The sequence below is a fragment of the Hylaeus anthracinus genome, unplaced genomic scaffold, assembly GCF_026225885.1.
Source record: "Hylaeus anthracinus isolate JK02 unplaced genomic scaffold, UHH_iyHylAnth1.0_haploid 27366, whole genome shotgun sequence".
Lineage (NCBI taxonomy): Eukaryota > Metazoa > Arthropoda > Insecta > Hymenoptera > Colletidae > Hylaeus > Hylaeus anthracinus.
The window spans coordinates 6,655-19,844 of NW_026535171.1; the positions used below are offsets into that span (position 1 = coordinate 6,655).

The 13,190-nt window shown below is 48.1% G+C and overlaps 1 protein-coding gene across 1 annotated transcript; it reads left to right on the forward strand.

Moving 5' to 3' along the window:
• Positions 1 to 1,531: 1,531 nt before the first annotated feature.
• On the forward strand, positions 1,532 to 7,031 carry LOC128893351 (leucine-rich repeat-containing protein 24-like). The gene is made up of 2 exons (XM_054154253.1): positions 1,532 to 2,676; positions 4,595 to 7,031. Exons 1-2 carry the CDS (start codon positions 1,697 to 1,699, stop codon positions 5,784 to 5,786), a joined length of 2,172 nt encoding a protein of 723 aa, XP_054010228.1. The 5' UTR covers positions 1,532 to 1,696; the 3' UTR covers positions 5,787 to 7,031.
• Positions 7,032 to 13,190: the final 6,159 nt, after the last annotated feature.

Here is a 13,190-nt window from a genome sequence, read left to right on the forward strand (position 1 = left end):
TAGTAAAATTGTCTTGGTAGTTGTTTCGTCGATCGATTAAGTTTTAGTTGGACGAGTGTCCGGGGAAAGGGAGACGCGATGGTTTCCGTTGGTGGTCCGATCAGGTTTCGTGGTTTCACTTTCCGTGTTCTAGGTACGCTGGCAGCCCGCGGTAGAGGAATAAAATCCACACGAACGTGTTTCAACATGGTTTTCGTCGCAGTAAATCCCTCGATGGATCGGTCCTATTTCCGCGGCTGATAAAACATTTAACGGTGAAATGGAATGTAGATTCTCGCGTGGAGCGCGATATATCGTTCGGATCCCCGCGAGGGCGACAATCGCCGCGACGAGCCGCTCTCGCGAGATGAATCGGTTATAGCGACCGTTCGTCGCCGAGTTTACCCAGCTCGTTCACCGGGGTTTCCTTAGGCGGATCGTGTTTTCAATGTCTCGGAATTAATGGACGCATCCGCGGTGTAATTCGCCGGTACAGGGCCCGTGTGCCGCGCTGTGAATCGCGTCAGGAGGTGGATCGCACGGCGACGTGCCTCGATTTAACGTCGTCCAATGACGCAGCGATTAGTATGCGCTCCGATGCTTCGTTCAAAATGTATCGCGTGATCGGACGATTAATTATTAATCCGCAGTACGTCAATTCGGGAACAGTATCAACGCCGCGCCGCGGAAACGTCAACGGTGCCTGTTTTACGACCGCTACCATCGGAGAATTTCTAACTAGCTGCGCGTGCTTCGACGAGATCGATGTTTCCCCGCTCTCTCGCCGTCCATCGATCGTTGTATACTTACGCGAAGCTTTTATTTCGCTGGTAGATTCGCGCGAGGCGCGGTTTATTTTCAACCGACGTCAAAAAGGAGGAGGTTACTCGATTCGACATGGACACGGGAAATACTAGATAAGCGCAAGACAGGATTGACTGGATAAACGCAAGAATCAAGAAGGACCCCTTGACGCTCAGTGCAATATGCTCCTGACCGTTTGACGCGCTTCTGTCGACTGCTTTTTTCTGCTCGGACCTCTTTTCCTTTCACTCTCTGTCTTTTTTTTTTATTTTCGACGCTCGACTCGAGCCAAATGTAACCACAGAATAGAAATGCAATCTTTGGGTCCCGGTTTTCTTCCACTTGTCCAGTCTTTACTGTATATATTTCTTTTTTCAGCGAAAAATCATCGCTGGTATACTCTCGTACGAACTTGTCGAAAGTGTCGAAACGTACGAAGGGTCACTCCGAAACGTTGACGTTGGACGAGAATTATCCGGAACGACGAGCTACTTTTTGAACGAAATTCGTACGCGCGGACTCGCGAATGGGTTTTAAAGAACGAACGGGGTTTCGGAGAGGAAGCGGACCGTTGACGATTCGCGAGCCGAATGATAAGTCGACTCGTAACGCAACCCTTTGACCTGTTTTCGAGGCTTCCAGGTTTTCGAGCCCGTAGTCACGAGTTTCCCGAACATTTTCCAACGACCCACGGAACGGACGAGGACGTTTCTAACGGGGTTCGTTCGAACCGTTGTTGTTTCAGGGTGGGAATCGACGATCGAGCGCCTCGGCTTGATGACCCCGCCAGAATTCCTTCGGAGAGCGGTCGAGCGGGAAGAATGTCGGCGTAGAAATAGGAGCAGACGGTGCGAGAATGTTGAAGATGCGATAGAAATAAAAGAAAGTAACGAGAGGTCGAGAACGAGGCACCATGTGCCCGAGCGTGCGGGCCTGGTGGCGGAGAGGGGCGCTTCTCGGGATGATGATGCTGTTAACGTGGAGCTCGACGGTGGAGAGCTGTCCTTCTCTGTGCACGTGCAAATGGAAAAGCGGAAAAGAATGGGTGGAGTGCGCGAACCGTAACCTAAAAGGGCTCCCGCAGGGCGCCCGAGAGGAGACGCAGGTGTTGGATCTGTCCGACAATCATCTGGTCAGTCTACCGACGGAGTGCTTCCACGCCCTCGGCTTGATAAATCTGCAGCGACTCTATCTAGCCAGATCGCACATCAGCCACATAGCGTCGAGGGCGTTCGTTGGTTTGATGGGTTTGGTGGAGCTCGATCTATCGGAGAACCTGATCGAGGAGGTGCCGACCGAGACCTTCCCGTTCTACACGAATCTGATGAAGTTGCTGCTGAACGGAAATCCCATACGGGAGATCCGCCGCGGGGCGTTTCAGCATCTGCCACACCTGACGAATCTGGAAATGAGCCAGTGCCGACTGGAGATCATAGAGCGTTCCGCGTTCGACGGTCTCCACCAGCTCGAGTGGCTTCGATTGGATGGGAATCGGTTGACTCGCGTGCCCGAGCTGACGCTGCCACTCGGCGGCAACCTTCGAGGTCTCACTTTGCACAACAATCCCTGGATATGCGATTGCCGTTTGCGCGCCACCCAGACCTGGCTCAACGAGTCAGCGCCAGCGGCCCCGCAGGAGTCCGAGCCCGTCTGCGACGCTCCCCCGAGACTCCACGGGAAACAGATCAAGACCGTCAAACCGAACGAGCTGGCCTGCCTGCCGCGAATCGACCTACAGGAACGACTCGAGGCCTACGAAGGGGACAACGTCACCCTCAGATGCGACGTCTACGCCGTCCCGGCCGCTAAGCTCACTTGGTGGTTCAACGGGGAGCCTTGCGAGCCGCGCAACGAGAACAATTCGCTATTGAATCCTTCTACCAGCTTCCCACGGTGAGTATGCGCTCTTTTCATCGAGAAACGAGGGGACCAAAGACGGGACCGAATCGGCAGAATCATGTCGGACATGGTGGAATATTTCGTAAATATTTAGTAAATATTTTGTACCAATTTGTACCACCGACGATAATTTTGTACCTCGTGTCGTTTTCGAAAAAATCGTAGCTTAATATTAAGCTAGCAGGACCACACGTCAAAATTCATGTAAATGAAACAATCTCAAAGCGGATACATTTAGTGCCGGATTTCGTACTGATTTGTACCACCAAAAGAAATTTTGTATTTTAATTTTAAATTTCTTCGATACATACGGAGGGCACGAATATTTACGGGACTGACTGTTCTTCGATCTTACGTACTTCTTACGATCGAACGTACTTCGCGTTCGCGCAGCCGAGACAGTCGAATGTCGTATCCAAACACTTGGTTACTTGGATGCTTACGGAAAATGCGATAAAAAAATTGATCGCTTTCGAATGGATTCGCGAACCAAACGTTTCCTCTCGAATATCGTTTTATTACTCGAGATAGCCAACGGTTACCGAACCGTTGATCCGCGAGCAATATCGAAATTTTCTCTCGAAAAACAATTCCCGGAATTTTTTCGCGAAGCCATCGGCGCAGCGAAACGGTGGTACAAATGGCCACGTACACGGTCGTTCGGAATCGAAATAAAGTTCCAATAACATTTGAATTTCTCTCACGGATAAACTTCTCCCTGTTTTCGCGATAACCTGCTAGCCGTGCTACATCCAACGAGTCGCAGAAGTATTCGCGCTCCCCGCAACTGCTCGTTTCGAATCGTTGATGTCCTTTCGGGATCGATGTTATCGGAACCCTTATCGGTAAAAAGTGCACACCGCATCCGTCAAGCGCCGAAACATTTTTGAAAAGTAACCGTTCGTCAAGTCGAAAATAGGACTTGGATAAACTGCGAGCTATTGGTAATAATTAGATTGCGGATCTTTATGCATTTATGGGAAATTTGAATGTCCAAGAAACTACGAGATGGAAACGATATGCAAAAGTATAAAAAAGATTGAAAGTAAAGTTCATGTTGCAATATTTGTAGGATAATATAAATTCCTATTTAGGTTCAATGTTGGCAGACACGTTCGCGAAGATTGTATTTTGCATAAAGATCCGCAGTCTAGTAATAATTGTCGCGAAAGCATTAGGGGAACCTGAAAAGTAATGTTATTTGTTTCACATTAGATTCAAACAAATACATTCTTAATGAGTTTCTATTTTTAAACGATTGTCTAATCACGAGATATTATAACTCGTTGCATTATTTTCGCGAGTCTAACTCTCGATGCAAATTTTGGGTCAAACTTGAAAACCACGAGACAGGCTCGGTAAGGCATTTTCTGAGTTCCAACAACGACTGAGTTCGTGCAAGGGGTTAACAACCCTTTGCTGTCTAGCGTGGGAATTTTCAATTTAAAATCGATAAAAATCAATGAGCCTAATGAATGATAAATAAGTATTGAGATTCGCAGAAACATTACTTTCCACTCCACCTAATATTATATAGTATCGTACATTTCTCTCATCGTCTCGAAAAATATACGAACGATTTCGAGTCAGCGGAGATCGAAGGAGTTGGAGTACTTTTGCGACGCGCCGTGTATCGTTCAATTTCAAAGGAACGAGGGAGCGGGTCCTAGCATTTCACGCGAACGTCTCTGCTACGAAACTTACGAGGAAATTGTATTTCGAGCGACTTCGCGATAAAGAACACGTTTCTTCGATAGACATTGGTCGCGCGCGTTTATCGCTAAAGCATGGTAATGGACGATGCCCGTGCATCGCGGACGTTGGACGTTTTCTAACGTACGGAAACGAAATAAGTAGAAAGACGGCGAAACCTAAGCGAAATATCTGTACGGTGTCGTGCGATTTGTTCCAGATACATCTATAGAGAACGAGGCGACACCAATATGAGCAGCACCCTTTTGATCTACTCCGTGGAATCGTTGAACGACGGCACGTACACCTGCATAGCGGAAAACGGAGCAGGCACGGCAAAGTCGAATCTATCTTTGCGAGTGCTTGTCCAAGAGAAGGTAACTTCGGAGCCGCCGAGCGATCGTTCCAGATCGGGATACATCGTGGCCGTGGCAACGGGAGCTTTGGTAGTGACGCTGTTCGCACTCGGTTCCCTGATAGGCAGCATCGTGTTCTGCGTACGAAAACGTCGTCGCGACCGGAAGAGAAACTCGAAGGCTCTGGTCTCGCAGAACAAGTCCGTGATGCCGATTACCAAGGACACGGTGACCAGCCTGCAGTGCAGGAAAGGGAACGGGAGCCTGATAGGGCTGGAGCACCAGCAGATAGTCTCGTATACCGAGAGAGAGATGAGCAGAGCGGCGACTCTCGAGCGAAGAGAACATAGAAGCGTGGACGAGCCTTACCGCAGCCCTGTCTCCAAGTACTTGACGGAGCCGGATTTGATAAACGAGGTCCCCGAGACTACCGACGTGGGCTACGGTCAGCTGTACCGTCATCAGCCGGGAGACAGACAAATCCTCGAGTACGACTCGGGGTACCCGCTACAGCCCGACCTTCGTCCATCGAACATACCGCAGCTGAGCTATCTCGATCAAGATGGCTACCCTTTGAACTTTGGTCTGCCCAAACTACCGTTCAGTGCCGCGAGCACTCTGCCGCGCTTGAGACAGAGAATGGCCGAGGGTTCCGCGGTGGCGCCGCCCGCCCGTTATTCCAGAGAGGCGGAGTTTCTCGCCAGATCGCCCGGATACGACCCGGTGTTGCCGAGGACCGACGCCAGATACACCGCCGAGGGATATCCTTATCCCACTCAACAGCAACCGCAGATTCAGCCAGTCGAGCAACCGATTCAACAACAATTGCCCGTTTCCCCGGTCTCTCCGGTGCCCGTGTACCCCGAGGTGCCGTTTATTCCTTCGCCGCCAGCCGCGTACAGAGGCGAAACGACGCCTCTCTCCCCCAGATCGTTGCTCGGTAAAACGGCACGCGAAGCTGCCGCCGCCGCCGCGGCCAGAGCGGAAGAGCTCCAGCCCCCGCACCATCCGGAAAGTCCCGACGAGGGATACGTCGGCGACGCGATGGACGTTTAAATCGCGTTACGTCGTCCGACGAGTTTTCATCGATCGATACGCGCGTGCGACGAGATGCAACCGAGTACTTTGTTCCGATAACGATTCGCGAACAACTAAAATCGACTTTGTGAATCGCGTCGAGCGTATCCGTTTTCGCCGATCCTGTTTCAGGTAGCGAGTCGATTCCGAAATACCTTTTCTTCGGGAAGGGAACGAAAAACTTGTTGTCGTTGATCGGTCGAAACGAGGGGCTCCGTCAGTGTCGGTGATTCGGACAAATTAATTCGAGGAAAACAAGTTCCGAGACGTGATTGGCGGGACAAGAACCTCGGGACAGATGGAGAACGACGTCGTCGTCGTCGTCGTCGTCGTCGTCGTCGTGATCCGACCGAATGGATATCAGACGTCGGTCGTACGACCAAAGTGCCCGTTGAGCAGGAACAAAAGGAGCCGACCTAGTAGTCGGGAGACGTAATGGATTAATCAGGTGCCAGGCTTCCCGGAAGTCCCGAACCGCGTGTCTACGGATAATAATTTCTTGTCAGAGTCAGGCCAGCGTATTCGAAGGACCGACAGTGCCGCCACTAATCAAATCACAGCCCCTCTTCGGAAGGGGAACGAGAAACGACGCGTTTTCCATCCTCTCGTCGTTTCGATCGAGATCGTTGAATCCTCTCTACTCGGAGAATTCTGTAGGAAATCTAGATTTACTTATTCGACCAGTGTACAAGCGAAATTCGGCGAACTCGGAGGGAATCGGCGATCGTGGCAATTTGTAAACGCGAGGAAGCTACCGAGTACCGAGTAACCGCACGGCGGGATTCAGAAATCCCCGCGAATTTCGCGAACAACGTGGAACAGCAATTGTTTGACGCCCGCGAGTCCGAAACGAATATCCGGATCGGGAGCGTCAAAAAATCCAGGACTTCGTGACTGGAAGACAATTTTCGAGAAGCTTCCGGTTGTTCTCTCTCTCTCTCTCACACACACACACACACACACACACACACATTTTCTTCACAGGTTAGACGCTCTAACGCTCGAGATGAAATCTTCCGAAACGAGGAATTCGCAGGAAGAGAGAAACTTCGAAAAATGTCTAGAGAGTTGTAGTCGTTTCGAGCCACCGAAATCGAAACGAAAATTCATCCGCGACACGGAGGACAGAAATCGATACCTTTGCGCTCGTAATCGCGTCTCGGGTCGATTAGGAATTTACGCGTAAGATTTGAAGTACGCGTAAGATTTGAAGTACGCGTAAGATTTGAAGTACGCGTAAGATTTGAAGTACGCATACGATTTTAACCCTTTCCACTCGAAAGGTGACTCTCAGGTTTCACGCGGCAAACCTGCAAATACCTAACGTTTCTTTAGGTTTAACTTCTTCGGAGCTCGAAGTGTCGATAAAATGATTGTCGGCAAGGTAAAGATGACTTTATTCTCGAATCTAAATGGCTTAGGATTCATGGCAATAGAATGCTAAAAAACATCTCGAGTTGCTGGCAGATACCAGAAAAGAAGGCCTCGAGTGCGAAGGGTTAAGACTCCTATGGAGTCGTTGGAGAAATAACAATCGTATTCCTTACGCGAGTCGGATATCGATCGCGCGAACGAACGAAATATCGGTTCCAGCGACCGAGAACACGCGTATTTTTGCGTTACGAGCGGAAAGTACGAGAGAGGCAGACAACGAAGGGAAGTAGTCGTAAATAAAAGGAGAAAGAAGCGAGGATACGCATCGTTCGTCGTTTACGAGTCGCGACAGGGACTCGCATGATTATCTGCTCAAGCTCAACACGCAACACCAATCCTGACTCCCAACAACTCCACTCGTTCCCTCGATTACTCCACTTTTTAGGCTAACCAATTATATCGTTATTAAAGTTTACTGCTCGTCGGTTTCAGGAGAAACGGACTCTCTATCGTGTCTGGAAAGTTCCGACGGAAGGTTGTAGCAGTTCCGCCGTAGCGATAATAACGTTAACTCGGTGTTTAAGACTGGTGAACTGTGCGAGATTACGAGCCAGCTAGGTTGGTACTTAACCTGATGTACAGAACTGTTAAATATACATATATACATACGTACACATACACGCGCATATATTTATACGTACATGTATACATATGTATATGCATGCTTATATGAATATATTCATGTATACGGATATGTATATAATTTCGAACCCGACTCGCCGAGACACGATAGTGTCACGCGTGCAACGCATACGGATATAAATACGTGGACACGATCGGAACACTCGAAAACAGGTGAAAGTAGATATTTTTTTAAAGGTGTCTTCGAGTCTACCACCACCCGCGATCAAACGCTGTGCACAGTAAAGTCTCCTTAACTGCGCGAGCTCGGGACTGAACTTGTGCGTTCATCGTGGAGTTCGTATATTTTCTGACGGTTGCCGACGAGCTTCGAACGTGAAAGAAGGACCAGCGAATAAAGGAGAAAACGGTATGAAAACATCAGGGTATATCCGATCCCGGAGCATGTTACACTACTCGGCGATCGAACTCCTGCGAACCCTCAAGGGGTATACTCTTATGATGAGGATGGTTTCTGTGCATTTAAGGAGACTTTACTGTAATCCATTATCGAACGTGCGTACTCGCGTAGCCGTTGTCTAACAGAGTTTTAAGCGCGCGATGACGTCCGGTTGCACCGTGAGAACCGGTGAAGCCTGAATTCCGTAAGTGATCATCTCGAAGAGTAAACCTTTGCCTTTCATTTACAATGATACGTCGAGGAGTCTCGTTGCCTCCGATTCGCAACATCGACCGCTCGGCCTTTTCCTCGATCGATCGAAACGCAAACATCCGAGCAAAGTCAGCTCTTCGTATTTCTCTTGTCCCGTCGCCGTGTCTCCATGGCGTTTTGCGTGCACATCGATACCCCCCGATTTACGTATTTAGCGTAGACGTTGAATAGATCGATCGGGTATTCGCGACCTTCGCGACTCAAGCCTTCGTCCTGGCGCTGTTCGATTTTTTCGGCTGTGAACGATGTTATACAGGGTGCCTCGAAAATGTTGGAGATCCTGGAAAAGGGTGATTCGGGAGGTGATTTGAAACAAGATTTCTCTTAGCGAAAATGTTGTCGGAGGCTTCGTTAAGGAGATATTAACAGAAAATGGCAGCGGTGCGTAAGCTACGTGCGCTAGATAGCCGCAGTAGAATAGGCTGCGCGCTAGTCGGCCACAGTAGCACAGCCTACGCGTTAGTCAGCCGCGATAGCATAGGCTACGCGCTGTGATTGGTCCGGGTTGTTAATACCTCCTAAACGAAGCCTCGGACAACATTTTCGCTAAGGAAAAAGTCATTTCAAATCGCCCTCGAACCACCCCTCTCCGGGATCTCCAACATTTTCGGGGCACCCTGTATCGTCGAAAACAATTTCGCGATTCGTTGACACTGTCGCGGTCACCGGTTGCAAAAGTTCCGAGATCGACGAACCGCTCGCTGTAGTATTATTCTAGCTCTTCGCTCTTCGGTATTCAACTATGCACAACGGCCTTTATAGTTACGTAAATTAATCGAATAGGCGTACTTCTTTTATTCGGTTGACGAATTTGATTGTAGTTTTTATTTTTTACTCGATAGCGTCGATGCCGCTAATTATGTAAACTCTGTGATACGGTATCGCCCGGCGCTCCGATCGAAAGTCGGGACCAGGAGTGATTGTCGCCGGACACGTTACTGCGTGAAATTTATCGAGAGGGTCGGAAACGGTCGATACGGAAGAGAAATCGACTTCGTTCGGTGCCTCTTAACGGACTTTTCGCCGCTTTCGAAATTCAGGTCGACGCATATTTCGCGACGAAGAAGTGAAACGTTATCGAGGGTGACTCTTGTTCTTGGATGCACGGAAAGAATTCTTTCTTGGCGACGGGCTGTATCGTATACCATTAATAATAAGAATAATAACAATAATTATAATAATAATAGTAATAATAATTAAAAATAATAATAATTAAAAATAATACTAATTATAGTAGAAATAATAGTGATAATAATAATAATAATAATAATAATAATAATAATAAATAATAATCTACTTTTAGTCTGCACTGTATGCGTTGCACTGCACAATTTTTCTTTTTCCACGATATGTTTTGAACACAACACGAACTTTTCTTACGGATATCGCAAGTAGTCTGCAGTTTAAGCAGTTTAATTGTCCTTCAAGCGTAGACAACGTGGACTCATTTTGGGCTATTTTTAAGAATGTTCTTTTTTTTGAGATCAACCGATTCAACGTGGCAAGCCCTCTACAGCTACCCCGATCGTATTTTCTATTAGTTTCACCGAATCTCGTCGAATTTTCACATCGCGGGTTGACCGATAGTTCGACTAGTTCGAGACAGCGAGTAGCTCGCTGTGATCTCAGATTGGCGTTACTCCGCGTGTAAAATCATTCGACAACGAAATTCGTTAAAAATCATTCGCGGTCTGTATCGACGAACAATCCGATTCCGTTCAAGTATTCCGAGTATTTAACCAAAAAATCGATACGAGACTAGTCGATAAAGCCTAGAAGACTCGGGGATCGAATATCATAGGTTCGGAGAAAGTTGAATCGAAAACCGATTCTACGGCGAGCGGTTGGAAGCCGTGGTTGCTCGTTGTAAAAATCGCGGCGATCTTTAGCTTGTCCCGTAGAAACGACTTTAGCTTCGACCAGTGTCAACCGTAGAAACCGGCCAGTCGCGAAGGAACCGATGCTCTTCTTCGTTGCGGAGGGTTGCTACCGCGCGCGGTAACGTAACGTAACGAGGGAGCCATTAATCTAGCGTTAGGATACCAAGGATAAGCGACACGAGACGATAAGCGGACAAAAATCGTGGCAGAGAAATGATGCCCCGGAAAAACCGAAACGCGCAGGTACGAGGCCGTCGAGGAAGAGTTTTCGAATCGTGACTGATCTCCGCTTCGCAATCCGGTCGCCAGTCCGATCGTGGTATTTGCCTTACGGTCTGTCGAGAACGGAAGCCCAGACGTGTCCGTTAGAGGTTCCTCGAAGCGCGATTCGTCGAGACCGTCGTGAAAAGTGACGAGCTTTCAGAGCTGACTCGCAGCTATGTTATTGCATTTATCCAGTCGAGGTTTCTATTCTGTGTTTACATTTGACTCGAGTCGAGCGTCGAACGTAGAAAAGGGCAGTGAGCGAAAGAGAAAAAGGGGAAAAAAAGCAATCGGCAGAAGCGTATCTTTCGTTCGTTTTGCCACGACGTTTAACAGACACGATTGCCAGATCTTCCGTCTGGACGTTCGATACGAATCGGTTCGCTCTAACTTCTCGATCGATGCGCCGTCCAAGTGGACGCGCGACAGAGAATTCGCGCGAGATCGGTCCGAATCGGTACGCGAACGCTCGCACTTCCGATTCGAACGCACGTGCCACGAAATCGCATGGACGCGACGGGAAAACCTTTCTTCTCGGCTGTCGGCTGGTAACGAGCCGCGGGAAACGCTTCGGTGAACGCGTCGACGCGTTGAAAGGGCTTGTTTTCGCGGCACACAACGGGAATAATCACTATTTGCAGGACAACAGTCGGCGTTCGCGTGACGGGGAATCGAGCTGTCTCTTTGAGAGCTAGCCGACGACACCGACGGCTGGTAAAACCCGACGATTGTTGCCGTAGAAACGGCCATCGGGATCGTTGTTCGACCTTTTTTCGTCCAAGGACGGTTACGATGGTCTTCGAACCGGATGAAAATTTTCAAAACTTACCGCTGTCGTCGATATTGTTTTCCGATGCGGCACGCGTACACTTTTTCCGTTACGAGTGGTCTCATAGGTCGGTCGATAAATTTTATTCGAACGCTACGAAGGATCCTCGCCTCGATGGAAACCGATCTAGAGTAGCTGCGCGTTTACACGCTGGAATCTACCTATGTACTCGGCTAACATCGAGATGGGATCGAGTCGACAAATGTTCCGAACAAGATTTACTGTTCGGTCGTTCCAGAGCAGAAAGTACGATACCTATCGCGTTATAGTACAACTATAGGAGTTACCTTTCGATAAAACCTACGTCTTCGCGCGACCGCGATACGGTCGATACCTTACGAGGAAACCCATAGTATTACCTTATAATGGGATTTACCGTATGATTAGGGGGATAATCCTCGGTATCGTTCTATGGTAAGTCTCCGACATCATCTCGCGGTAGGTCGCGAAACGTCGTTCTCTCCTAACGTCTACAATAGAGTCTACTAGAGATGAGATTCGAAATTAATCGACGTCTCGCCGAGTCCGCGACGCGGTAATAAGAACAGCAGCTTTAAAATTCCGTATGAAAAATCCACTTATTTAGTAACACTTTATTTACCGAGATCCTATATACGGGATTTTCCATTCCAGTGTTTACCTTCTGACATTTATATATTATTCGGTGTAGCGGGGTTAAATTCGCTACTCGATGACATTCGTTATTCTTAACAATGCGCTTTTCCCGACGGTCAGGACTCTAACGCGCTTCGGAGCCATCGACAAAGGATTCCGACAGCGATTAACGATAAGTTATGAATGCGGCAACGGACCCTGATAATTATTAGCAGAGTATAAGCGATGGTTATCTGGCGCGCGACGATTTAATTATTTGACGCTAATGCGGTTCGCAGTTTCAACAATGCCATCGAACGACCGGCCCCGCTGCTCCTCCGGTTGTTCGCCTTTGTTTCGCAGATCGTTAATCGAAGTCACCGTCCCCTACCGTTTCGCAAAGGTGGAGTTGTGTGGGATACGCGGAACCGAGTCTGCTAATGGAAAAACCGTAAATCGAAACGTCTGCGAGTGAATAATCCAGCTCCCGCGAAATATAGGACACGTAACGCGTTCAACGGCCATCGGATCGCCCATACGTGGATGACGGAGCTTTTCACCGAGGAACTTCAACGATTTATTCTAACCCTTTATAGGGCAGAACTCACTGGGCATTTTTTTTTTTTTTTTTTTTTTTTTTTAAACTTTCTTTGTGAACGAGCGTAGGAACTTGAAAATACAAAATTTCTGTCCCTTCCTTAGTGGTAAAACAATGAATACCAGTGATCTGTAAAGGTTCGAGGGCTAAGCCTTAACGTAAATTTTGACGAGAATACAAATATAAATTGATAAATTGTCTCGAGACAGAATTCTCGGAATTTCAGCCCTGTAGATATCGAATGATTGCACAAGTTCGTGACCGATTTAAAAATGAAGTTCAATGTGTTCAAATTTCAAAGGATATGATTTTATTAATCAATTATGTAGTCGGCAGTCTTTTACACGATCTAATTTTGCACGTGATACTATAACCTATTCAGTGGGTAAACCAAACCAAACAAAAACACGAGTTGTCACGGCAACGTCTACGATAAACGAACTCATGCAATCGTCCAATATTTCCACGCGAACGAACCCGATGGCAGTGA

Coding starts and splice junctions, on each gene's coding strand:
- LOC128893351 (XM_054154253.1), top strand. CDS start 1,697: ATGTGCCCGAGCGTGCGGGCCTGGTGGCGGAGAGGGGCGCTTCTCGGG. Junction 2,677..4,594: donor CCTTCTACCAGCTTCCCACG/GTGAGTATGCGC, acceptor GATTTGTTCCAG/ATACATCTATAGAGAACGAG.